The sequence below is a fragment of the Polyodon spathula genome, chromosome 16 (assembly GCF_017654505.1).
Source record: "Polyodon spathula isolate WHYD16114869_AA chromosome 16, ASM1765450v1, whole genome shotgun sequence".
In the NCBI taxonomy this organism is placed as follows: Eukaryota; Metazoa; Chordata; class Actinopteri; order Acipenseriformes; family Polyodontidae; genus Polyodon; species Polyodon spathula.
The window spans coordinates 5,000,844-5,025,662 of NC_054549.1; the positions used below are offsets into that span (position 1 = coordinate 5,000,844).

The following is a 24,819-nucleotide window of genomic DNA, read 5'->3' on the forward strand; positions in this document are numbered from 1 at the left end:
AAAGAGGATTGTTTAACTAATAGAAGGGCATTTTGTGACAAACTAGTTTACATTGACCCCTCTTTGCTGTGAATGGCTTTGGAAAAGCAAGGACTCACAGTACGATACTTTCAAATAATTGCGTTTCAAGGATGGGGGTTCTGGCAGCGTTCACTGATACCTCTCTCTTTCTCCTGTACAGAGATGAGCGTCGGCCCCCCTTTACTGAGTTCTCTGCAGAGCGTGCATTCTATGAGAATCCTCGAACACCAGGGACGTACACTGAAGATCCTCGTCGGGAGTACCCAGCCCGGAGCAGAGAGTTCTATGCAGAGTGGGATCCTTACCAGGGAGATTACTATGATCCGCGCCACTATGAGGACCCCCGAGAGTTTAGAGACTTCAGAGACCCCTACGAGCAAGACATCCGTAAATACAGCTACCTGCAGCGTGAACGGGAGAGGGAAAGGGAGCGGTTTGAAACTGACCGGGAGAGAGACCACACCAGGAGGACCATAGAGCGTAGCCAGAGCCCTAACCACCCCCGACGGACTACAAGTACCACAGCTTCCCCCTCCCCTTCTGAGAGGCTCCCCAGTGACTCTGAACGGCGAATATACAGCCGGTCTTCTGAGCGCAGTGGTAGCTGTAGTTCCCTCTCCCCACCACGCTATGAGAAGCCTGATAAGGTGCGGCCAGAGCGATACCCAAAGAATGACAAAGCAGAAAAAGATAGACCCTTCGATGCAGAAAGGGCTGACAAAGAGAAGAGGGCTTCTAGGAAAGAGAAGGTAGAAAAGGACAAAACGGAAAAGCAGAAGTTTCGGAAGGTGAAGGCACCTTCTTCAAGTATTCCTTCCTCAGAGACTGACCCTGAGCCGGAGAGGGAACCCAGTCCAGACACCGTGCTACGAAGGAAGAACAAATCCCTCGCTGCAGAGAAAGATGGGGCCAACAAGAACCGCCTCGACTTACTTCCCTGTGTAGTACTTACCAGGGTGAAGGAAAAAGAAGGCAAGGTTCTCGAACAGCCTGGCTCGGAGAAGCAGAGACTGAAAGTAGAGAATGATAATGTCAAGTCTCCTCCTCCTCCCCCCCCTCCTCCACTTCCAGAACAGAAGATTATGTTATCCCGCTTGGAGCAGCCCAAAGGAGAGGTGCCCAAACCTGAACCACCTCGCACTAAAGTGTCAAAAGAAAAGGTGCTGGCCAGTCATGTGGAAGTTGTGGAAAAGGAGGCCAAGATCAAGCCCAAGAAACATATTAAGTCAGAACCTGGGGTGGAGGGAGCAAACTCCTTGGATATAGACAGACTTGAGGCTAGGAAGAGGCGTTTTGCAGATGCTAACCTGAAATCTGAGAGGCAGCTTAAGAGGAGTAGCCAAGATGAAGAGGAATGTCGTCTGGGTCTGAAGAAGCTATCAGATATAGGCAGTGGGGGAGAAGGTGACAGGAAAATATTAAGGAAGGAACTGCACAAGAAAGAGCACAGGAAAGCCAAACCGGAACGGTTAGTCACCGTATGCAGCCCCAAAGATGGGCAGGAGGCCGGCAACATTTCTGTGGGGATTGGCCTAGGCCTCAACTTGGACTTGCAGGCAAGACTAGGCGAGCAAGCTGAAGAACCGATAGACCCTCTGGAAGTCTCCTGCAGGAAAGTAACAGCTGCAGGGATCAAAGCCCAGCACAGGGGGAGCCTTTCTCGGATGATTTCTGATGATATAAGCATGGAGGACGATATGCAAGACCAGGAAGGGCAAGCATTTCTAATGGAGTGTGAGCAGAGTCTTGGTCAAGAAAAAGGCGAGGGGGAAGAGAAGTTGCCTATCGATATTGATCACTCGCAAAGCTACCGCAAACAGATGGAGCAGAGCAGGAGACTCAAAAAACAGCAGCAGCTGCAAGATGTAGACACTCCAAAGCCTGAGAAGCAAGAGAAACCCGACAAACCAGATAGTCCCAAGCCAGATGTGGAGGATTTTGAAAGACGCAGCCTAGTGCACGAGGTGGGCAAGCCACCCGAGGATGTCACAGATGACTCGCCACCAAGCAAACGCAAGAAAGTGGAAGCCTTTGATTTTGAATTAAGTGCCAAGAGGGAGCGCAATTACAGGAGTTCCCGTCAGCTAAGCCAAGACTCTGAAAGAAACCTTGCCTCCCTACCAGGGCTGCGGCTCTTTCCTTTCCACGAGGATGAGGGATCTGCAGACTCCCCCATGCTGGTGACTGTAAAAGAGACCAAGGAATCTCCTAAAACTGAAGTCTTTACTCACCTGGACTTACTCAAGTTCAATTCTTTTGAACCAAGTAGGAGAGAGCCTCCACCAGAGTTACCCAAACTGAAGGCACCCTCACTGAGCTGCGAGGAAGATCTGCAACGATGGGGTAGCCGCATCAAACAGGAGTCTATTCGATTAGATGTCAGCTTCCCAAGCAGTATTGTGAAGCGGGAGGGCATCCGTAAGCGCTCATTGAGAGAACTGGAACCAGGGGAGGTACCGTCTGACTCTGATGAGGACAGTGAGAACAAAACACACTCTCCCAAGGCCTCAACATCCCTGGAGGGATCCAGGCTTTCTTACTTTCTGAGGGAACGTGAAGAGAGACTTTCTGACCTGAAGCTCTCCAGCTCTTTGGAGAGAAACAAGTTCTATTCGTTTGCACTGGATCAGACCATCACCCCTGACACAAAGGCACTGCTAGAGAGGGCTAAGTCTCTGTCCTCTTCACGGGAGGAGAACTGGTCATTTTTGGACCGGGACTCCAGGTTTGCCAGCTTCCGCAACAGCAAAGACAAAGAGAAAGTTGAGTCAGCCCCTCGGCCAATCCCATCCTGGTACATGAAGAAGAAAAAGATTCGTACAGACTCAGAAGGGAAGCTGGATGACAAGAAGGAGGAGCCAAAGGCAGAAGAGCAGGAGAAACGAGAGCTGTTTGCTTCACGGTTCTTGCACAGTTCAATCTTTGAGCAGGACTCGCGTCGACTCCAGCACTTGGAGAGAAAGGAAGAGGACACAGAACTGTTTGCTGGAAGGCTCTACGGGAGGCAGGCCTCCTCCGACGGGCTCCACAGCAGTGAGATAATCCAGGAGCCAGTGGTGCTTTTCCACAGCCGCTTCATGGAGTTTACTCGTTTGCAACAGAAGGAGAAGGAGAAAGAACAGCGGACACGTGATCCAGAGAAACTGGAGGTTGAAACTGAGGAGGACAGGCAGGAGAGCGAACAGCCCAAGGCACCAGAGCCTGCTCCTGAGGCTGACATCAAACCAGTCACACCAGTGAGTCCTGTTCCAATCTTTCCAGTACCCCGGGAGCCACCACAGCAGGTGAAGGCAACTGTGGAATCCCTGCCAGTTGTCCCACCTGTACCCCTAAAAGAGGAGAAAACAAAAGCAGTCCTTGAGAAAGCTACTTCCCAGCCCCAGCCGCTTGTTCCTGTCAGCATTGCACCAATGGAACCTGCCAGCTTAAATGAGGTAGAAATAAGGGAGGAACCCAAAGAAGCATCCCCAGAGGCAAGAGCCCCTGAAGAAGAAACCCTAAGTGCAGAGCACCCTTCATACCTGGATACCAAGCCACCTACCCCAGGTGCCTCCTTCACCCATGAGGGGATCAGTCTGGAGCCAGAGCCTGAGGTCCCAGAATTAATAAATCCTGTGTCACCAAAGCCAGAGGAGAAGTCGGAGGAGCACAAAGAGGAGATTCAGCAGCCTGAGGTTGAAACCGTGGACAATGAGGCCCCCCAAAGGTCTGATGAATCCTCTGAAGTGCAGCCGCAGAATTCTGACAATGATATGGAAGTCGAACCTGTGGTACCTGCTAGGAAACCGCCTAAGAGCAAGCGAGCAAAAACTCCACCGGCAGCAACACAACCTACGCCTGTTGCAGCAAGTGGCTCAGAGAAACCAGCAACGCGGAAAAGCGAACGGATTGACCGTGAAAAGCTGAAACGTGCATCTTCACCCCGGGGAGAGGCAGCCAGAGCAGCCACGGATCCCAAAACGTCTGCAAAATCTCCAAGTCATGCCACAGACTCTGAAAGCTCTGAACCCAACCTTCCAGTGAGCAGGACCAGACGCAGGAATGTGCGATCTGTTTATGCCACCCCTGTGGAAGATGATACCTTACAGACACCGGGAAAGGATCTTGCAGAATCACCACGCTCCACTCGTAAACGCGGTGATAGAGAGCCACAACAGGACACACTGACCACCCCCACTACTCCCCGTCGTGGCCGACCACCCAAAACCCGTCGACGTGGTGAGGATGTGTCCCCTGTGAAGGGAGACGGGATTAAACCAGATGCTGATGAACCCGAGAACAAAGAGGGAAGTGAAGTAATAAAGCCAGCAGAGGGATGGAGGTCCCCACGCTCACAGAAATCTGCACAAAGTCAGTCTTCACCACCCAGAGGAACTGCACATGGGAGAAAAGGAGGGAAAGCTGAGAACAAGACCCCTGATATTCACATCGAGTCAGTAGACGAAGCAGGCATTGAGCCTTTAGAGCAGCAGTCCTCTCCTGTACCAAAACTTGAAGACGAGCCACTGGAAGAGAGCAGCAAAGCCAAGGAAGATGACCCTAAGCAGCAGCCGCAGGAGGAAGAGAAAAAAGACATGGAACCTGAGAAGAATATGAATGAAGGGATGGAGAAAGTGGAGGCACTAATAGACAAGTGCTCTCCCCCTGAAAAGGGAGGGAAGACAAAAGGAGGAGGGAGGGCTACTCGCAATGCTAAATCCTTGACTGATGACAAGTCCCTGAGCCTAAAGAATCTAGAGATCCGGTTAAGCGTGGATGATGTGAAGGGGGTCCTCCAAACAAATGAGGAAGAGCCAGAACCTCTAGAAGCCTCACCTAAGAAACCTACGCCACCACCCATCAAGGATGAGGTTATGCCCCAGGGTTTCCTTAAAGAGGTTACAGAGTTGAGCTCAGAGAAAGAAGAGCCAGTCTCTGACACAGAGCCACCGGCTGATCCTGCAGCAGCACTGCTAGCACGCCAGATGGAGCTTGAGCAGGCCGTGGAGAACATTGCCAAGTTGACTGAGGGGCCTACGCTGCCTCCCTATAAAGAACCACCACCACCAGAGCCTGAGTTGGAACCTATGATAGAGGAGCCAGAAGTACTGGATGAGGTGGAGAAGCCAGCTAACCCAGCCAGTGAGACAGAACTAGCAGCTGCCATTGACTCCATTACTGCTGAAGATATCTCTGCAGATGCTGATAGCTTCCCTGCCCCTGGTGGCTACACCACACTTACACCCCCAGATCCTCTAGACTTGCCTCCTCGTACTGAAGCCACGGAGCCAGAGACGCACCTGGCCATCAATAACATACTGGAGCCAGAGCCGGAGTTGGGAAGCCTTCCCTTGGAGACCAAGAGGTCTGATCCAGCTCCCAGTGATGTTTCAACCCAGGAGGAATCACCCCCGCCTGGGACATCTGAAGTACACCAGAATAGTAAAAAAAGACAAAAGTCCAGGAAGAACCGTAGCCGGAGAGGCAGTACAAATCGGAAAGGTGACCCATTGGATGGAAACGCTTCTGAACCAGAGCCCAGCACCATTAAACCTGCAGAGCCTGTATCTGAGGACATGGTGGAGCTGGAAAAGCCAACAGTGGTGGCAACAGCGGCAGCAGCAAGAGCTGCGGCTTCCTGCAAACAAGAGACAAGGAGGCCAAAAGAAGCAGAGCCCCCTGTTGAACAGCCTGAGCCAAGAGACAACGCCTACCACTCTGGCAACAAAAGCCCCACCCTCTATAAGCTGCGGCAGTTAGCTGAGTCAACCACTTCATCCCTTAGCACTCCTCCGACCAGGCCGACTTTGCCACCTCCCCGTCAGGTCAAACTGCCCAGCTCACCCCAGGCCACTGTACCAGAGTGGCTGAACCGACCTGAAGAATCGCAAGCACCTTCCAATCCACCTGCCCAAGCACCACAAGCTGCAGCAGCACCAGCGCCTATGCCGCCTGACACCAAAGCCTCCGATATAGATCCCAGCTCTAGCACGCTGCGCAAGATCCTCATGGAGCCTAAGTATGTGTCTGCCACTTCTGGGGGTATACCTAGCATGCACCTCACCACCTGCATTAGTGAGCCTGTCAGCTCTCCCCCATTGGAGGCCAGTAAGCCTCTACCCACAGAGGAAAAGCCAGTGGTGCCACCCACTACAGCTGAGGCACAGCGATTTAATGAGAAGCTGGTGAGCTCTGTCATTTCCCACAAAGCTATCTCTGTCATCAGCCATGTGCCCCTTCCCTTTGATTCAGAGGAGACACCCAGGATTACACTGGGGAACAGGGCACCCAGCATGTCTCTCCCCAAGCAGAAGTACAGAGCCAGTATGAATGAGAATAACAGATACCCCATGGGGCCTACAAGCATGATGGGTGTAGAGGAGGGACGTCCAGTAGAGAGTGCACCCTTCACTAGCACAGGCTCTGGGCTTAGGGTGAACACCTCGGAGGGTGTGGTGGTGCTCAGCTACTCGGGACAGAAGACAGAGGGTCCACAGAGGATCAGCGCCAAGATTAGCCAGATTCCCCCAGCCAGTGCGGTGGACATTGAGTTCCAGCAGTCTGTCTCCAAGTCCCAGATAAAGCAAGAGGCTGTAACTCCATCCCAGCAGCCCACAACCAAGGGCTCACAAATGCCCACAGGATATGGGCCTCACTCTACTGGGGTGCTTGCAGGCCAGCCCTACAACACACAGGGGGTCATCTCTGCTGTCAAACAGGAGTCCCCTGGAGGAGAGAAATCCGATCCTTCTTACCACTCAGGGCCTCAGTCTGCTGCTGTCAAGATCATGCCCCAGTCTGGGGGGAACCCACCAGTCCTGGTCTACAACCCTCTAGCCCTGATGCACCAGCAGGCTACCAAGAAAGGCTCGACTGAGCCGGTATCTCTAAAGGTGGAGCCTGGAAAACCAGCCCAGCCCACCAACCTGAGTCCAGGCCTCAGCCCTCACCACCCCTCTCTCACAAGCAATCATGTAGGGTCAGGCCCCAGCACGCCCACTGAACGCTCTCTGCCACACCTGGGTGGGGTTAAACAGGAGCCTCATTCACCGAGGACATGTGGGCACTCACCCTCCCCTTTCTCCAAGGTGTGCCAGCCAAGCAGCACAGCTTCTGTGGTTCTGGGTCCTGGACTGTCCATGCCACAGTATGTGTCTAGTGTTCACCATCCGGAGCAGTCAGTCATAATGCCTCCTCACAGCGTTACACAGTCTGTCTCTCTGGGACACATTACGCAGGGTGAAGTACGAATGAACACTCCCCCACTCCCTGGAATGCCTTATGGAATTCGATCCGAGACCCTCTCTTCACCTCGCTCTGGACTGCAAACGCAGAGATCCAGCACGCCGCAGCCGGCCGGGATAAGGGATATGGTCTTGCAGCCCATACCGTCAGGAGAGGACGATGTGCTACACTACCACCAGGGTATACGCCGTCCCTCTACGCAGATGCAGCCTGACGTGATGGTGATGCAGCCGGACTACCGCATGCACCACGGTGGCATGCGTCTCGACCAGTACAACATGGCCCAACAGGACATTGTGTTGTCCCGGGACGTCCGCATGATCATGCACCAACAAATGGGTGACCAGCACCACCCCGACAGCAGGCAGGCTCGCACTCCCGAGTCCTCCGTGAAAACACCCCCAGCTAGCAAGACACCCCAGCCAGGGAAGGAGACTCCAAAACCGGCAGAGGTCAAGCTAGCCCCCTCCCCGCACAGCGAGGCACGGATAATGGGTGTTTCACCTGGCATGCCCCAGCTCTCCCAGCCTGTCATGGTGTCCCATGGGGTGCAGCTCATGCACTCTCCTTCAGGCTCCTACCACGACTACCCAGGAGTCTACCGTGACATGAGGAACTTCCAGCTCTCCCACCCGCAGTTCCCAGGACCCACGCCCCTCGGGATGAACCTGCCTCCTCGCAGTATCACTCCGTCACAGGTACTTGAAACCAGGCCAGCTCACCTTAGCTTCTAGCTTCTCAAATGTTATTGCAGGCTGACCCTTTCAACTGCTCGATTACCAGTGGAGTAACGAAGGTGTTAAAATGTAATTCCCTACCTCCAGTTAGTGTAGTTCTTTTTTTTTTTCACACTTGTTCCTACTATGCTTGACAGTTGTCAGATAATGTATATGGTTGAGTAATCTCTAGACTGAAATTGCCCATTCAGTGTTGTTTTTAGTTCCCATGCTATTGATATTGTTCTGATGAATCACTTTAAATATCCTGTTTATTTTATACATTTATTTTTCTCATAGGGCATGTCTGATGGAGAGCATGGGCACCCAAGCCAGCCAATCAGAAGCAAGACACCACAAGTGTCTGTAGACACAAAAGGAGCAGGTGGTCCTGACAGTGGCCACCTGAGGCACGCAGGGCCAATGGACCCAACTCTGTCCCATCTTCAGAGGGTACAGAGCGAGACGGGCTCACCTTCCTATCCGTCTCCTGTATCCATCTCCATCAAGCATGACCTACCGCAGACACCAGGGCAGAAAACACAGCAGCAACAGCCTTTCCCCCAAACAACGCTGGGGAATGTGATGCCTGGACTTCAACCAGGGCTCCCGGCTGGGCTGCGGCCTGACACTCAGACGCTCAGCAAACAGGAACACTCGCACAGACCTGTCGACATGGTGCAGCTACTCACGGTGAGCCCTCCTGATCTATAAAGTAAAACAGGCCAAAACCTCTGCCCTGTAGTGTCACCATGGAGTGTTGTGCAATGTAGGTCTATTCCTAGACTAACTGTGCTCGTCTCCTCCCACAGAAGTACCCAATCGTATGGCAGGGTCTTCTTGCTCTGAAGAACGACACGGCCGCGGTTCAGCTTCACTTCGTGTCGGGGAACAATGTGCTGGCTCACCGATCGCTGCCCGCGCCTGAGGGAGGGCCCCCACTGCGCATCGCTCAGAGGATGAGACTGGAGGCCTCCCAGCTGGAGGGGGTGGCCCGCAGGATGACGGTAAGCGATCCCAGGGAAGGGTGTGCTACAAAAAATAACCATCTTGATTTCTTGATCATTTATAGTGTTCCATATTTGTTCTTGTTTCTCAAATGTTTTGCTTTGCTCTACAAGTAATATATATGCGGTGGTTCTGTTTTTTTAAGCTCCTTGTTTCTGGTTCGCGCCTCTGGCTTCCTACTGTCTTTCTGTAACCGGTATCTGTTTCTCCCTGTAGGTGGAAAGTGATTATTGCTTGCTGCTGGCACTCCCTTGTGGGCGGGACCAGGACGATGTACTCAACCAGACTGAGTCTCTGAAAGCTGCTTTCATCAGCTACCTGCAGGCCAAGCTAGCTGCTGGGATCATCAACGTTCCCAATCCTGGATCCAACCAGGTAAATCAGTTGTGGAACTTTATCCCCTCTGTTAGTATTTGGTGGCATAATACAGTGAAGAATACATCTAAAGTTATTATGAATACCCTGTATTGGAGATTCACCTTTTAACACAACAATCCACTGAAGACCATCCCGTGACGGTTTCAGTATCCTTTATATACATAAGGCTGTTCCTGTTTAACTGGTCTGTTAAGTGTTTTTGTAGACCACTTTACAGGTCAGCAGTGTTAAAGAGCTGATGTTATAAGAATTAGTTTTTTCTTCTGCTGCATATTATAGCCTTTCTCACTTTCTCTTCTCCACTCCACCCAGCCTGCCTACGTGCTGCAGATCTTCCCGCCCTGCGAGTTCTCAGAAAGCCACCTGTCTCGGCTGGCCCCTGACCTACTCGCCAGCATCTCCAGCATCTCTCCGCACCTCATGATTGTCATCGCCTCAGTCTGAGCACCGGTCTTGGTTGGAGTCTGTGTGAGGGGGACGCAGCCCGCGCCAGGACGCATGCTTCCTCTCTGCTGGGCTGGGCTGAGCCTCCACGACGCTGAGCCATTGCGCTGCTCAGCCACGGTTGATTTCCTTGCTTCCAGTTTGTCTGCTTGGGGACAACCCTGTCTAATGGGCAGACTCTCTTCATTGTTTTTCCAAAAGGATTGGATCTACCATTGCACTATATTGGAACCATGGACCTTGTACAGATAGAAGGGTGTTGCTATATATAAATATATAAATATACATGTATGTACAGGCTCTTAAAGGCTTCCTTGTACATTGAACTGAACAAAGACAGGACCTGGGAAAGCCTGGCCTCCAGAATCATGTCACCACTATGCTTCGTTATCTCCCTTTGATTCCCTTCCTGCCTCTTCCTCCAGCCTAAAGAATTAGTGTCAAATTTTGGGATGTACAGTTTACAGAACCCAAAGGGACCTCCTTTTTTTGTTTGTTTTCCTTTGGGATATGGTTGTGATGGAGACACAGACTCTGTAAATATATAAATATTTAAAAGATGAAAAAAGGACTAAAGAGAAAAAAAAAAAACCCATACACATTTTTTTAATCTGTGCCAAAACGTCTTTTCAGAGAAAAAAACAAATCTTATTTTCATACTTAGACTTTGTATTGTCATTCATTCGTAAGTGTGCTTCATTTTGACATTGCCTTTTGTTTTTTTATTATTTCCTCCTCAAAGACAAACAAAAAAACAAACCTTGAGTGTTTTATGCTTGTAAAGATGTTCTTCTGTAAGTCTTGTTAATTTATGGAGACTTTTTGCAACAATTTCTTCCCCGTCCTTTTAACTTACAAACTCGTAAAGAATAACCGTTTAAACCGGACATTCGGTGCCCCTGCATCAGTGGGAAATGGTACAGAAGGGGACATTCATACCAATCTGAGCCAGCAGCAACATCCACAAACTAGTCTTCAACAGCTAGCCCGTCTCTCCTTGTGTCTTTCTAACTACATGTGTACATAGGATTGGGATTCTGTGTTTAAGATTTTTTTTTTTTTTATAAATTGTTTTTTTGGGACATTAACTTGTAAAGAGAAAAAAAAAACAGGCAAACTTGAATCATGTATCAGTTATGTGGTGTAAATATTTGTAAAACTTCAGACTGACGATTCTTTCATGGTAATGTTGAAGGCACTTATAATTTTGATACACAGAATAAAAACAAAATACAAAAAAAAAAAAAAAAGAGGAAAGTAATCTTTGCATATTTATACGGGATGTGAAGTTCTTTGCCAGTGGATTACTGGCCCATGAGCAGAAGTCTGGAATTTGATTGAAGCAGTGGAGCTGTGAAGTTGTAACTGAGACCAACAAGGTGTGCTTCATGTTGAATATGACCTCCCTTGGCTCCACCTTATTGCATAGAGCAGTAGGTTACAAATAGCAATCCATGGTTTTGATGGATGCATCTGCCCTCCTATTTCTGCACAGATCATTCTAAAAATAATCAGGGCTAGTAGTCTGGTGGACAACAGTACATTACCCTATTGAATTTTCTTTTTGTACCGGTTTTCCTATCTATAGTTCTGAAGGGATATTGGAAACTAGCTTCAAGAGTAGTGATTATCAAGCCCAGAGTGTGTACTCTAGCACTTAATGGTGGTAGCTAGCAAATGGAAGGCAAACAAGGGAAGCAGTGTAAGCAACAAGAATGCAAACTCAAACCATGACAACAGCAATGAGATGTGGCTGATTGAGGAGAGGAGCTGCAGGAGCACTGATGGTGTTTCTATTGTCCTAATTTCTGATTGCTTGCAACCAGGCATCAGTAACATGTTTTTTTTTGTTGTAATAAATATGAAGGTAAAATGTGCTTTTCAACTGTTAAGTGTGAAAGAGGTTATGATTTATTAAATGCAGTACGATAGGTGTGATTCCAAACCTATTTCAATCCTAGCACCTGTTTTACTGGCTCACTCATTTTGAGGATTGGTGTCAATGTTTTATTTTTTTTTTTAAATGCATTCAGATTTATTTGCCTTGCCCTGGCAGCACTAAGGTGTGCATGCTACCACTGAAGAAAGACTCAAGAGGTCCAGAATGAAAAGTAATAACTTGAGGTGCCATTTAAGGTTGCAGGATTAATAGCGTTTGAATCATAAAACAAAAGTGCTGTTATGTGACTCGACTCTTATTCTGACTTTTATTACTATGACTGATTTTAAGCAATATAAAGTAACTCTGCACCCAGACCAGAAATCTCGTCCTAGGCCAGCTTTGAAGGTGAAGTGGCCAAGACTTCTGTTCTCCCCTCGTCTTTACCTGGATATTCCACAGCAGAAATAGACAGGTAGACTAATAGTAGGTCAATAGCTGGTTTATTTATTTATTTTTTTAAAGTGGTATTTTTATTTAGTAATTTTATACCAGTGATTCAATTAACTTTCCTTTTAGGTATACTACATCTCCCAAACTATTATGTAGTCTGGCTTGGGGAGTGTAATTACAAAAGACAAAATGTATCGTGTGAACTTTTTTTTCCTTGCAGAGCCTTATCCTTTACAACATGTTATATTCTTGTATACAGTATAATAGTGTGGATTTGTTCCCTTCACCCCCTCTGTTGTCGATGACCCTAATGGTGTTTGAGGAGATAGTTCCATCATTGTTACACTGCCCCTAGTGAGATGGTCTTCATTGCTATTTTGTTCAGACCTGTGCTGTGCTGCTCCCTAGTGGCAAATAACACTGTGATGGTGATGACTTCATTTGGAAACAACATAATGTGCATGTTACTGTACAAAGCATTTGCTGTGCTGGAATACTGCGTTTTCGTGATAAATATAATTTGCCTTATCAAACTAATAGGCAACAAAATAGAGTAGTGTCTTAATATCCATGGTTTAAATATGAATGACTGAAACTTGCTGGTAGTGTTTGATCAGGTGGCTGTTTCAGTAGCAGTGATAAGAGAATGTACATTTTAATTAAGAGTTTGTGATTATGTATAACATTTAAGAAATGTTAAGCTGATCTAAAACTATCTTTTAAAATATGAATCTAATGAAAGTAGCTCATTATACCAATATTGCAGAATGTATTGCAGAATGAAGAGGCTGTAAAAAGCAGTCAACAACAAGGGAGTATGAGAAAAGCAGATTTTATTTATTCATGCTCTGTATTTATTGGTAGAGTTCCAGCAGTATATATTCCTACAGAGAAGTAGCTAGATGCCTGTAGCATTAGGCTTCTCTGCATCGATGTGTGAAGGCTCCCAGGCAGGTCTGGTTACTTAAAAGTAAATGGTATACTTAATCTTCTAGTTACACAGGAGGAAACGCACCCAGGCCCAGTTAAACTTGAGTTTCCCACAGCTCCACCTCGCTGCAGTGGAATTAGCAGCAGCTAGAGAACAGTTTGATCTGTATGGATCCATCTCAAGTAAAGTATTAAAACACCTGCCTATGTTCCAGTTTGGAGCAGCTGGCTTGCAGGAATCCTCATTAATGATCAACTTCACGGCCAAAGTGGAATCAATGACTGTATCGTGTTTCGGTACAGATTTCTGCAAGCAAGTGCATCACCACACATATAACTACCACAGTGGGTCTGGGACCCAAACATCTGATGTGGTTTAACACAGATGACTGGATTTGGTGAATGTGTGTAAACCCCACAGTAGGAGACTGACTCAGCCTCCATGTACTGTGTGGAGACTGACTCAGCCTCCATGTACTGTGTGTGCGCGTATATATATATATATATATATATATATATATATATATATATATATATATATATATATATATATAAATAAAATATATAAATGAGGACAGTCTAGGGCATGCTGGTGGGAAATTTATTCCAACTTGATTACAAACGTAACCTACAATGTGGTGGTGCATGTATTGAAATATGATACAGACGTATTCTGTTTGAGAGAGAATGGACGTTGATTGCAAATCCAGAGCCTTATGTGGGTTAGCCAAACAGACCAAAAGAACAGAGCAGGAATTGGTCACACAGAACTCCATGATGCCATTAACACAGTGCACTGAGTCAGACTAAGGGATACCAATCCATTGTAAAGTACTTTAATGGTTGAGGTGCCTCAGGATAGTGCAAAAGCTGTACACAATGACGTGGGGCTGATCTGATTTACCAGGAGCTAAGATACATTCTGGGGATCAGACAATCTGATTTGAAAATACACTCAGCATTTCTTTAGGACTAGAACACAGTGTTGCCCTTCGGGATACAAATATATACCCAATCAATTGAGAAATAAAAACACTCACACAGATGAGAGTAGATATACAGTAAAGTGTTTAAGGTGCCTTGAGAGACACTCAAATTGTAATTTCAGGTGTGGCAGTATTTTAGGGCAGGATAGGGGTAAGGTTAACAAATACTGAATTAAAATGCATTTTTACACTGAAACAAGAAAGTGTACACTTTCACCCCATTGGGTCATTTCAGAGTATGAACAACCCCAGTTTAAACACAGAGGGAGGGAGGAGGGTGGCTCTCCTTTAGCAAACACAAAGCAATCAACTTAAAGGTAATTTTAAAATGGCCTTTTCACCATTCCGTTTTAATGATTATGCTCAATATAAGTGCACAACTCAAGAATTTCAGGATGCAAAGTCCTGCTGCAGTCTCATCTAAAAACTAAGATCTCAAAGCTCTAAATCATTACCTTAGCAGTAAATATTATAACTATTGGTACATGTAAATGTTTGTTTGAATGTTATGAACATTCACAGATACTATTCATAGGAAAATAAATATCACAGCAGATACTTTTGATTTTTAATTTAAAGAAGGAAATGTTGAAAGTATTCTTCATGATTCAAGGTGCCACCTCATACTTTCAGCAGTTCCATGATCAATTTTGATTTAAAAGGTTTTAGTTTAAACTTGATCCTCCTTTATTTTTTAAATATACTCATAATTTTGTACACAGAACAACTGATGAGGAAAATGCTGTTTTAAATGAGACGAAAACATATTTCTTGCTTTGCACCGTTACAAATTTTGAGGGAAATCACACATTGTAGCACAATATTTACAAAGCTTTAAAGACTTCCAAAGCTTTTGTTTTTTTCAATGTCGTTTTCTAAGACTAAAATATAGTTTGATGTGCATGAGACTGTTGTCTGCTTAACAGCTGAATGCATATCAAAATTAATTTAATCTCAAAACAAGCTTTGTGAACTAGATAATTTTCGAGCTTTGTCTATAACTAAATCTATATAATATATTACATATATATATATATATATATATATATATATATGGCTGGTTTCCAGACCCTGATTAGCACTAGTCCAGAACTAGCTAATGCAACATTACGCAAGGTATTCCAATTCTAAATGGGATTCTGTGAAACCAGCCTTTAATTTAGCTCAGTGCACTCGGATTGCCTGGGCCCACGCTCTCTCTTTCACTCTGCATGCTGGCTGGTGCACTCCATCTCGACAGGCTCCCCCTCGCTGGTCTGCAGCTCCTCTCCGTCTCCGTCCCTGGCGCGGAACAGCAGCTCCCCCGTCTGAATGACCTGCTCGGTGGTCTGCCAGGATGCCGTGCCCCCGTACTGCTGGTAGAAATCGGAGTCGGCCTGGAACATGACGAGCGCCTGGGCGGTGTGGATGCGCACATGCTGGGCCAGGCTGTTGGCATCCAGGAACTTGTCCCCGCAAGAGTCACAGGCGTACAGGATCTGGGTGTTCGGGTCTGAACAGGAGAAAATACACACACTGAAAAACATGGGCACTACAAGACAGGCCCTGCTTAGCTGGAAAATCTCGGTGAACTGGGTTTGATTGCTTTTTGCATCACAGCACAGACAGGTCAAAAGGGTATGCAGGTAAAAAGCCATATTGATGTTATTTTTTTTTTTTTTTACCACTTAAAGACGTTTGTAATGTTTGTAAATGTGCTTAGACAGACAGACAGCTAAGAGGAATTATGATTAAACTTATCACTATTACTCTTTGGACCCTTGTGAATGAATTTAGCAATCAGCATTCTGTTTGTCACCCAAGAGGGCAGGGATGTAGCTGGAGGTTTTAAATAACGAGACTAATGTCTCCTCCTGGAGATGAGCCCCTCGCAGCCCTACCTGCTTCCTGCACCTTCTCCACTGCCTTAGTGATCTCAGCCTTCAGTGCCTCTGTTTCATCGGCTGTCACTGCCGTCGCCACAGGAACCACTGAAACAAACCAATCAAGTATATAAACAGCTAGTCCGGGAGCACCCACTGCATATTTCTCAATAGATTTTGTATTCTACTACAAAGAAGACCGGGAGCCAATGTGGCTGTAGAGGACTGAGCTAAGGAACTGGGTGTCAGCATGTCCATGACAGAGATGGGGGCTGGCAGACAAGAGTGTTAACCTCAGCTCTCCTACCTGTGAGCTGCGCCACTGCGCTAGCAGCCAGAGCCTCGGTCGCCAGGGTTACGATCTCGTCTGTTGTCACGGTGACGATGCTGACCTCGTCTTCTTCCAGGTCCTCGTGTGACTTGGTGACGAGCCTCTTCATGCCGGCCTGGCCCTGGTGCACCGTCTTGACATGGGAGCGCAGGTTGTCCACGCGGTTGAACCCGCGACCGCACTTGTCACACAGGTATGGCTTCTCACCTGGAACACAAGGCAGGAAACTAGTGAAACGCTCCTTCATTCAACCACGGCAAGCAGAGCATTCCTCAACCCCACTGCTGCCTGAGAATGTACCCTCCACCTAAATGCCATTCTAGGGAATACAATGAAAACAAACTACCCTTAAAATCGGAAATCGTTCTCAAATTGAGTCTGAGAGAGGGCACACACCCAGGCTGTCCTAAGAAGGCTCTGTGACGCTGCCCATGGGTTCTGGTTTACCTGTGTGTATGATGATGTGCTTAGACAGGTCCCCTACATTCACGAAAGCCTTGTTGCACACGTTGCACCTGTGAGGCCTGATGTTATCGTGGTGACGGATGTGATTGGCTAACTGACTGGACTGGACAAACCTGCATGGAGAAAGATATCGGATAAAGATAACAAATCACTCCGTCTTCCAACTGGTTCTGAAACAATCTCTAAACTATTTCAGACTGAAGGCTTGTTTGTTTCCTGGCTTCTCTGACCCCCCCAGGACCTCACCTCTTTCCACAGCGATCACAGACATACGGTTTCTCTCCAGTGTGCTGACGAACATGAGCGATCAGGGAGCTGGCCTGAGTGAAGCCCTTTCCACAGACCATACAGCGGCACGGCTTCTCTCCTGCAAAACACAGCGCAATGCTTACCAGCCTGTTCCCCTAGACAGGGTAATGCAGTCTGAGCAGAGAACTAGGGAAAGGGGAGCTGCATAAAACTGCTTTCATAGATTCATGTTTACTGAATGTATGAAACTGCACTGCTGAACCACGTTTTTGTTGCCCCTAAAAAACAGATTTTGTTTCCGACTGTTCACCTTCCTTTCTGGAAAATTTGAACAATGCAAAAACACAGAATGATTCTTTGAATGAAGATGTCGTAATGTCAGTGGAGCAGGCTCTGTCACAATGCATAAAGATTTGGATATTCTCTACAGTGATACCCTACACACACACTGGGCACCCCTCAATGCTTACCAGTGTGAATGCGGACGTGACGCTGCAGAGCCCCGGGGTCAGCGAAGGCTCGCTGGCAGTGCATACACACATAGGGCTTCTCCCCACTGTGCACTCGCAGATGTCTCTTCAGGTTGCCTGAAAGGGAGAGGAAACCCCTGGATGACATCAGCAGCGATTAATTCACAATGACCTCTCTGCAGAGAAAACGTGAACTTGAGAGGGATTGAGAATGTGGAGAACTGCATCAGGGTTGATAGGGGCAAACACAGTAATAGAAAAAAAAAGAAATGTGTGCTGTATCACACAACACTGCCCTTTACACCTACGACTATAAAAAGGCAAAGACAAACACTGTTAAAACATTTGTCTGATTCAATAATTAGCAGCCCCTTTCAAGGTGGGGACGACTGAGGAATATTTCAAGATCTCTGACATGTATGTACACCTAGCAATTTGGATGTTGCCTGAAGGCACTGAGAGGCTGTGTAGGCCTGAAGATTAGTTGTGGAAAGGGTTAGCCTAAATCTAGGAGTTGCCTAATATGTGGAATTTTCCAGAGATTTGGTAGACTTAGACCTAACTTTATAACCAAGTTTCTTGTTAAAAAGTGTCTACAGACTTACCCGAGGTTGTGAACTGCTTCCCACACTCCTTACACTTGAGGGGCCCGTCTGCAATGTGGATTTTCAGATGAGCCTTCAGGTTACCAATCTGCACAGAACAAGTGCAATAAATCAAGCCATGCCTGTCGGGCAGTTGGAGGCTACGTTTCGTGATTTTAATTAGGGTTGCTCGTTCTGAAACCGTCATGAGGGACTACCCCTTCTGTTTAACTGACTGAACTCTCGTTCTTTGACAATCTATGAACAAGAGCAATGTGCCTGAAGGATCTGCCCCGTCCTCACCTGGTTAAAACGCTTGTCGCAGTGCTGGCACCTGTGCCCCTTGTCTGTGTCGTGTGTCTCCAGGTGCCTCATCTTGGCAGTGGGGTCTGAGAAGGAGCGCTCGCAGTAGTCGCAGTGGTAGGGCTTCTCCCCGCTGTGCACCAGCTGGTGCCTCTTGAGGTTGCCCGAGGTGGTGAAGAGCTTGCCACACTCGTCGCAGCTGTAGCGTGCCTCGCCCGTGTGCCTCTTGCGGTGCAGGTTCAGCAGGCTGATCAGACGGTAGCTCTTCCCACATTCCTCACAGCTATAGGGCTTCAGGGGGCTGGAACAGGAGTGGCACACATACATGAATACACTGACCAGCTCACTCTAACCTTGTGTGACCAGCTGATGTAGTTCTAGCAGGTTTGTATAATATTGTTACGTGAGCCTCGTCCTGCTTACAGTGAGGCTGGCTAAAATACTGCAGGCAATGCCAGCATAAGACATTTTAAAACCCTGCTCAGCAAACTTGTTTATAAAATATTGTACATTGTCAGGACAGGGGGAGGCAAACGCAGGACTGCAATATAACCAAATACAGAGGAGCGCTATAGTGAGCGGTGGGAGTAGCTGATGTATCGGCTTGCTCGGTTACCTGTGTGTCTTCTCGTGTGCCTTGCAGGCAGCCGGGTCGGAGAAGGCCTTGCTGCAGTCTCGGCAGGTGAAAGGTTTCTCTCCTGTGTGAATGCGGATGTGCCTCTTGAAGTTCCCTGTGTGTGTGAAAGACTTCCCACACTCCTGCCAATCAAACACAAAGCAGGGCTGAGTGGGACTAAAACTAATGGTACTGCCGAGTTCTTTTGAGACAGGTAGTGTTTATATAAGTGAATTAACATAGGAAATATACAGTGGGGCTACTGCAGGCATAAGCTCTCACTTTCACTCTCTGATGAGTTATGCTACACTACAGGTGCGGGTTGCATTAATAAAACAAATACCTAGGAGATCTTAACTTTGGTTGTAGTAACACCTTAATAAGAGAACGTTCTGTTGTTTACTGCTTATTTTAAATAACGTTTTCAAAACATGTTGCAAGATGTTCTTTGAAGAGTTTAGGTACAAATACCTCTTCTTACCTCGCACTTGTGTAATACGGAGCCGTACGCCCGCGACTCACTGCGGTCGTTGTGGGAGCCTGAGCGCAGCTGTCTGCCATCTGATCCACTGTCAAGGTCCGTCTGTCCATCCTCCTCCTCCTCCTCCTCCTCCTCCTCCTCCTCCTCCTCCATGTCTTCCTCATCTTCCTCCTCGTCTTCCTCCTCTATCTCCCCCTCCTCCTTGGCCAGCCTCACCTCCCCCTCTTCTAGTTCTGAGAAACAAGCACAATGAACTGTTCTTAAGAAAAACGTTTCACTGATAGAAGCCTTCAAAGCATTTCGTTACGCTTTGGTTGAGTAAACCGATCACTGAATGATGCTTCCCACCTCCTCTTCGTGCGCCAGGAGTACCCAATTTGCACAGTGATATGCAGGTCTCACCTTGTTCATCTATGCCCGCCTGCTCAGCCCGCTTAGCCACTAGCTTCCTTCTCTTCTGTCGGCTCATCATGTAAGTCATCTGTTCAACTGGGTCGTTCAATGGTACATCTGAAACCAAACACAGGAGCATTAGTCACACGTGGCCAAAACCGATAAACATCCAGTTTCACTGGTGGTGAATGCAGCCTTTATTCAGGCTTCCTTTTAATTTTTTGGCTTACTGACCTGGTCTGTAATTAGGATCATCTTCATCCTTTTCAAAGCCAGCCCCCAACTCATCCTCCCCAGTCTTCTCTCCCTGAACCTCCATCCTACCCTGGGCCTCTTCTACCTGGTCTGCTGTCACCCCAACGGGCTGCTCTATTGGCTGCGTTGTGGGTGCTTCTAGCTCTGCTTTTGTCTGGACTCCTTCAGGCAATGCCACTGGCTCAGTTGCTAGTTGTGCGTCTGCCATTGCCTGGGCAGCAGATCCCTCAGGTTCTGCTGCTGATTGGGTAGCAGACGCTTGCGATTCTTTGACTGTGGACAGTTCAACCGCAGGCTCCGTCATTGGTTGGTTTGATGATCCTGTGGGTTCTTCCATTGTCTGTGCTTTGGGAGGTTTGTCGCCCTCTGCTGGCTGTCCTACATCACTCTCCTGCACGGTCCCATCCAGGTTCTCCTCTGACAGCGGTGGGGCTTCGTCCTCCGGTTTCTCTGAAAGAGGGCTGCTGCTGCTTTTTGTTAACTCTTCCATCTTCTCAGAACCTACTGATTACGAGGACATAGTAAACAATGAGCTTAGTAAGAAACACCTATATCCACGCTCTCAAACTGCAATTGTCTATAAGGAAACTTGATAAACAATTCAGATTTCTCAACAGTTTTGTTGTTCTAATATAGAGTTTTATTCACCCCTCCCCTAATAGCTTCTAAATTCACCTATGGTGCTGAATGCTAAGTGCCAAAGAATTGTACTTGATTTTCTAATTCCATAACGTCCCATGAGGCTGTTGGCTCATGCTGCTTAATAGTATAGTATAGTACAGTAGAGCTTAGTCACAGGCACCATTTCTTTGAATCAAACAAGTCACAATTCTACACCCTGTTGGACAGGATTTGAAGAACAGTTCATAATACAATGTTAATATTCTTGGGGATTTATTAAAATGTCTTTGGGACCATATTCGGTTCTCGAACAGGACGCCCCCTGAACTTATAAACTTTGAAAATGTGGCTACATACTGTCAGTGTAAGACGGCTCTATGGTGACCTGCAGTGGTCCAGTCAGGGTTTTATAAGCAGTGCAGGCATTGACAATCTCTTGCATCTGGAGGAAGCCAGCGACTGCTAACACATCGTCTACATTCTGATTGGTCAGGTTGAGCTTGGCAGTGTACATGAATTCCAGCACTTGTCCAAGACCTGTAGGGAAGCACAAGTGGACTGTCAGTCAATTGAGCCTGTAAAGAGTTTATACTAACCATTATGTCTTTAATGCACACAACAGTAATCCCAGAATTGCATTCACATTTTGTAAGCTGCACCATGCGGAATGCAAAAACACAAAGCATGCAGCATGCAAATGCTTGAGCTTTTTTTTGGATTTCTGATTTATTGAAATGTGTGTATTCCATGGTAATGATGGTTCTCATAAAGCAAAGAAACATGTATTTGTATTGCCCTTCACACATGCACTGATCAAAATGTAGGCTCCCCCCCTGTATAATCTCTTTGTTTAAAACACAACAGTGTGCTGATAAGACATTCCAAAGAGAGTTGCTCGCTGTCTTGTTGCAGCACATTACCTGCCGCGTTGCTGATGTCCAGGTGCACCACATCTTTCTGCTCAACAAACAGCATGCGGAAATACAAGCTGCAGGCTGCCAGCAGGGCTTTGTGTGCCTTGAAATCCACGCCGTCCACCACAAAGGTGCAGTCACACAGCAGCCCCATCTGCCTCTGCTGGTCAAACTGCTCCAGGACCTTTCCACTGTGCCAAGGGAAATCCATTCCTGCCAGGGCCAATCACTGAAGGAAAAACAACCTTCGTAATAACACAGAATGGGAAATTACTTTTCAAACTTGACTGCTAGAAACGTAGGCTACTTTAACGTGGGATAACCAGGCTGAAAAAAAAAAACTTGAAATGGAATAATGATACACATCTGGCAATACTTTCCTCCAGCAATAGCTTGCGTATGAAGAAATGAAACGTTCCTGACAGGGCTCTTTGTCGGGTTATCAATAACAGAGACAATGCTTTATTAATGTGCAGCCCTTTATTTGGAGACGGTATATATTACAGCCTGGTACTGACGCGGCATATTTTTATTTCACTAGGGGGCAGACTGCCGGACTCAGGAGTCGGGAGCGGGGGCACAAAATGGTCAAGATAACTTTATAGAGCAACACAACATAAACGTTCACAGAATTCCTTCAATTCAAACCGGTCTGACAAACAGGCACCTATAAAACGTGTTGTTTTTGTTATACACATAGCTTTCTCTTTCCTTCAGCCATGATAGGCAGGCAGTTTTTGTAACGAATGTTGAACAAATACAAAGACTACCGCTCTTAAGGCGCCATATTAACAAAACACAATCACACAGTGGTGTTAAAGCAGAGAACTGGGGCGCATTGCAGAACCTTAAAACTGTTGCAAGCGCGACTCCCTATCCGACTCTGCCAACTGCAAAAACACAATAATCGTTTATTTTTTTATCTGACGCGAAGAGCGTCGCGCAAGCTTCGCAGCAGCAACTCAAAAGCTATGCTACTGTGGATATGCAACGCATCCAAGCAAAGCACTTTCTTGCGCTGATGCTTCACGAATGCCGCTGTACACATTGATGACGGACAGACAGACACTGTTGTTGTTTTGATTGACGATGCAGCAGATTGATTAGTATCCCCCTTTATCTCGCTCGCTCTCTATCCGGGATTAACTGATATTGCCTGCCAGTCTCAGCTCCCCGGCCGCAGTGAAGATGGCGCTTGCGGTGGGGCGGGTTGCCCTCTGCCTGCTCGTCTACCCTAATAAGCTCCCGGGCCCTTTCCACGCTAAACTCGAGAAAATGTACCTCTTAGAGCCAGACCAAAAAATCCTTCGACTCCCCCCTGACGCTTCCGGGTATTCTTTCGTCAGTAGTTTAGGGGGAACGTTGGCCTCGGTCGATCGAGTGGTTCGGTGATCGATCTCTCCCCTCAGACTCGATCCGCCGCCATCTTCTGCTCTCTGATCGATTGATAGTGGCCTTGTGGAAAAGATAAGTCTGCGCATGTGTGGCGAACACGCACCCGCGCGTCGTGAACGCGCCGGACGCGGGCGGGCACGACAGCGGCTTCAAGAACGCGGGGGCGCGCAGAGAGAAAACAGTCCTGCGTTTCCACTTAGAGCCTCTTAGAGTGTATCAGTCAGTGTATTACACAGCACTTTAAAACATTTAAACAGTGGATGTTTAAGATTACAGCATACAATACACAGCAGATATTGACCGTTTATAAATCATTGAGAACATGGCACTGTTGTTTTCTATACATCTTGCCACGGTTCCTGTAATAGTATGTGTGTTTCTTTGAACCCCTGTAATGTTTGTCCCCTCTTATTTTATTATTTATTCATGCCCTATGCACTTTGTGTTAATATATATTATTTGCATTGTGTAAAAAAAAAAAAAAAAAAAAAAGAAACATTGAAAACATTGAACAGTTTTTTCCATTGCTTTATATGGAGAAAAATGGCATCCTCATATGATGTCATCACACATTTGCGTCTTCCTTATGCCCTCATATAAAGATTGCAATGCAGGAATGGGTTATCTATATATATATATATATATATATATATATATATATATATATATATATATATAGGGATAGCTGGCATTATAAGTATGTGCTTCTTCCAGAGGTTAGAGCAGAGGTAAGGGATCTAGACATTCAACTTGTGAACTGGTAACTGGTAAAAGAACTAAAAAATAAACGTGTTTGCCCCTTTCTCCAATCATCGTGTAGTTAAGGTTACGATTCTTCATGTTTAGGAGGTCAGGTCAATGCGCTCAACGATTAAGAGAAGAGAAAATGGAACTCAGTTTACTTGTAATAAACTTGCATCTATTGTTATTAGTCAACCATAAAGGCTGTTTACAGATGCTCGTCAAGGATTCTTATACCACATTGCGGCCAACTTCTCTTCTTGCTAGTAGTCGAGCACAGTGTTAAACCACACAGTCCAGGTCTAAAATAGCAAAGATTTATTATATATATCTTTTTGGTTTCTATGTGGGTAGTGCTAGTGCCTCACAGTGTTTAGCTTCAGGCAGATCATCACTGCTGACAGTGAAGCTGGGAATAGCAGAGGTCTGAAAATGAAAGAGAGAGCAGGGGATCAGATGCTGGTCTTTGACTCCTATGTGCTGGGACCCGGCACAGGCTTTACACACACTGCATACCAAAACGAGCAGTCTAATGCAATGAGTCACTTGGTGCCAGCATCTGATCAGACCTGCTACTTTTAGTGCAATGCTCTTCCTGCATTGAATAAATGTGATCTTTTTATAGTGCTATGAATACATACAGTATAATTTAAACTTATGCCAAATCCAGGGCTATTCAAGGCGTTAAACACAGAAAATGAACACATTCATTCATTGCAAGTGTGTGTTTTTAGGTAATTCTCCAATTAAGCTGAATTTTAAATAACTATATTCCATCAACCAATCACACCCCAGGAGGTGGCCTAAATTCTGACTGTAATCTGAGCTATATATACAGTATGACGCATTTCTAAATCACTGTTAAAAAAATCCTTAGGAATAAACTGTGTGACAGCATTAACAAGTGATAAATATTAAAATACAAAAACCAAGATCTAGGTAATCAGCGAGTTTAGTTACATACACATGTAGATGGGCATTTCCACGCTAACATGGTGCATATGTGTAACACAAATTTTGAAAAATAAAGTTCACGATGTGATGTTCATCCCCTTCTTATCATATGCTCTGGAATCTCAATGGCATATAATTCTTACAGG

The 24,819-nt window shown here is 46.6% G+C and overlaps 2 protein-coding genes across 5 annotated transcripts in view; one reads left to right on the forward strand and one right to left on the reverse strand.

Moving 5' to 3' along the window:
• Positions 1-11,668, forward strand: part of LOC121328714 (msx2-interacting protein-like) — a 37,232-nt gene extending 25,564 nt beyond the window's left edge. For both annotated transcript variants that reach the window (XM_041273709.1, XM_041273710.1), the window contains exons 11-15: positions 182-7,943; positions 8,262-8,654; positions 8,774-8,968; positions 9,186-9,344; positions 9,660-11,668. In XM_041273709.1, coding sequence (XP_041129643.1) covers positions 182-7,943; positions 8,262-8,654; positions 8,774-8,968; positions 9,186-9,344; positions 9,660-9,791 — 8,641 coding nt within the window. In that variant the 3' untranslated portion in view covers positions 9,792-11,668. The remainder of the gene's footprint in view (positions 1-181; positions 7,944-8,261; positions 8,655-8,773; positions 8,969-9,185; positions 9,345-9,659) is intronic.
• A 3,391-nt stretch (positions 11,669-15,059) lies between these two features.
• LOC121329214 (zinc finger and BTB domain-containing protein 17-like) lies at positions 15,060-23,048 on the reverse strand. 3 transcript variants are annotated; one of them, XM_041274689.1, is made up of 15 exons: positions 22,865-23,048; positions 21,590-21,812; positions 21,027-21,206; positions 20,028-20,549; positions 19,803-19,916; positions 19,401-19,633; positions 18,920-19,062; positions 18,304-18,604; positions 18,022-18,109; positions 17,417-17,533; positions 16,944-17,064; positions 16,680-16,810; positions 16,209-16,439; positions 15,920-16,009; positions 15,060-15,531 (listed from the first exon to the last, which is right to left on the reverse strand). In XM_041274689.1, exons 2-15 carry the CDS (start codon positions 21,792-21,794, stop codon positions 15,242-15,244), a joined length of 2,766 nt encoding a protein of 921 aa, XP_041130623.1. In that variant the 5' UTR covers positions 21,795-21,812; positions 22,865-23,048; the 3' UTR covers positions 15,060-15,241. The 3 variants fall into 3 exon arrangements, with proteins under 3 accessions (XP_041130623.1, XP_041130622.1, XP_041130624.1); XM_041274688.1 differs by having other exon boundaries at positions 20,028-20,552; XM_041274690.1 differs by having other exon boundaries at positions 19,803-19,910; positions 20,028-20,552; positions 22,865-23,047.
• Positions 23,049-24,819: the final 1,771 nt, after the last annotated feature.

Bases quoted from the DNA above. Each gene is read 5' to 3' on its own strand.
- LOC121329214 (XM_041274688.1), bottom strand. From the start codon at position 21,794: ATGGATTTCCCTTGGCACAGTGGAAAGGTCCTGGAGCAGTTTGACCAG. The intron at 21,207-21,589 runs GTAATGTGCTGC...GCTTCCCTACAG, and splicing joins GGACATCAGCAACGCGGCAG to GTCTTGGACAAGTGCTGGAA. The intron at 18,110-18,303 runs GTGAGGACGGGG...TGTTCTGTGCAG, and splicing joins GCGACAAGCGTTTTAACCAG to ATTGGTAACCTGAAGGCTCA.